General features: G+C 45.4%; 1 protein-coding gene across 1 annotated transcript; it reads left to right on the top strand.

Annotated features, from left to right (window-relative positions):
* Positions 1 to 313: 313 nt before the first annotated feature.
* SARC_18146 (hypothetical protein) lies at positions 314 to 464 on the top strand (the record flags this gene model as incomplete). Its single annotated transcript, XM_014287771.1, has 1 exon — positions 314 to 464. A coding segment is annotated over one exon (151 nt), but the record flags the coding sequence as incomplete, so codon positions are not given.
* Between the last annotated feature and the right edge of the window lie 144 nt (positions 465 to 608).

The following is a 608-nucleotide window of genomic DNA, read 5'->3' as shown; positions in this document are numbered from 1 at the left end:
ATGTCTGTGTCTGTGTCTGTGTCTGTGTCTGTGTCTTGGTCTGTGTCTGTGTCTGTGTTTGTGACATGCGGTAGGGCATTAGAATCAGGGTTTATCGCCCTATTGGCCATAGGCTTATTCGTGCAGGACATCTTGCAGTTCTATAGCACAGATTTTTAGGTTTTAGGTTTTAGGGTTCATAATCAGTGGGGTGGTAGAACCCTATTTGAGTATACTTGGATACAATAGGTTAGTATAATAGGCTACTGTAGGAGGCTATACCACAGACCCTAAGACTGCGGTGCGGTGTGTTTGTTCCCCTTGTATCATTTAGTTTGCCAACACAAGCGGAGCCAATCTTCCATTCAGCTCTGGACCCCCTCCCGGCCCTCAACAGCAACAGTCATCGCAACAGCAACAGTATATGCCACAGCACGGTGCACCCCCTGGGCAGATGGGATACTCACAAACCCAAAATATGGTAAGTACCGAAGAGTCTGAATTGGACAATGAGTGTGTCTACGTGTTTTGCAAGGGGTTAGCATGTATAGAGAGTATGGTTGTATGTATTGGTGTTGTATTTGTGCGTTAGCATGTGCAGCTATTAATATCAGAATATGTATGTACCC

Source organism: Sphaeroforma arctica, assembly GCF_001186125.1.
Source record: "Sphaeroforma arctica JP610 unplaced genomic scaffold supercont1.14068, whole genome shotgun sequence".
Lineage (NCBI taxonomy): Eukaryota > Ichthyosporea > Ichthyophonida > Sphaeroforma > Sphaeroforma arctica.
The sequence above is the reverse complement of the archived record's forward strand: the minus strand, read 5'-3'. Positions and strand labels throughout refer to the sequence as shown.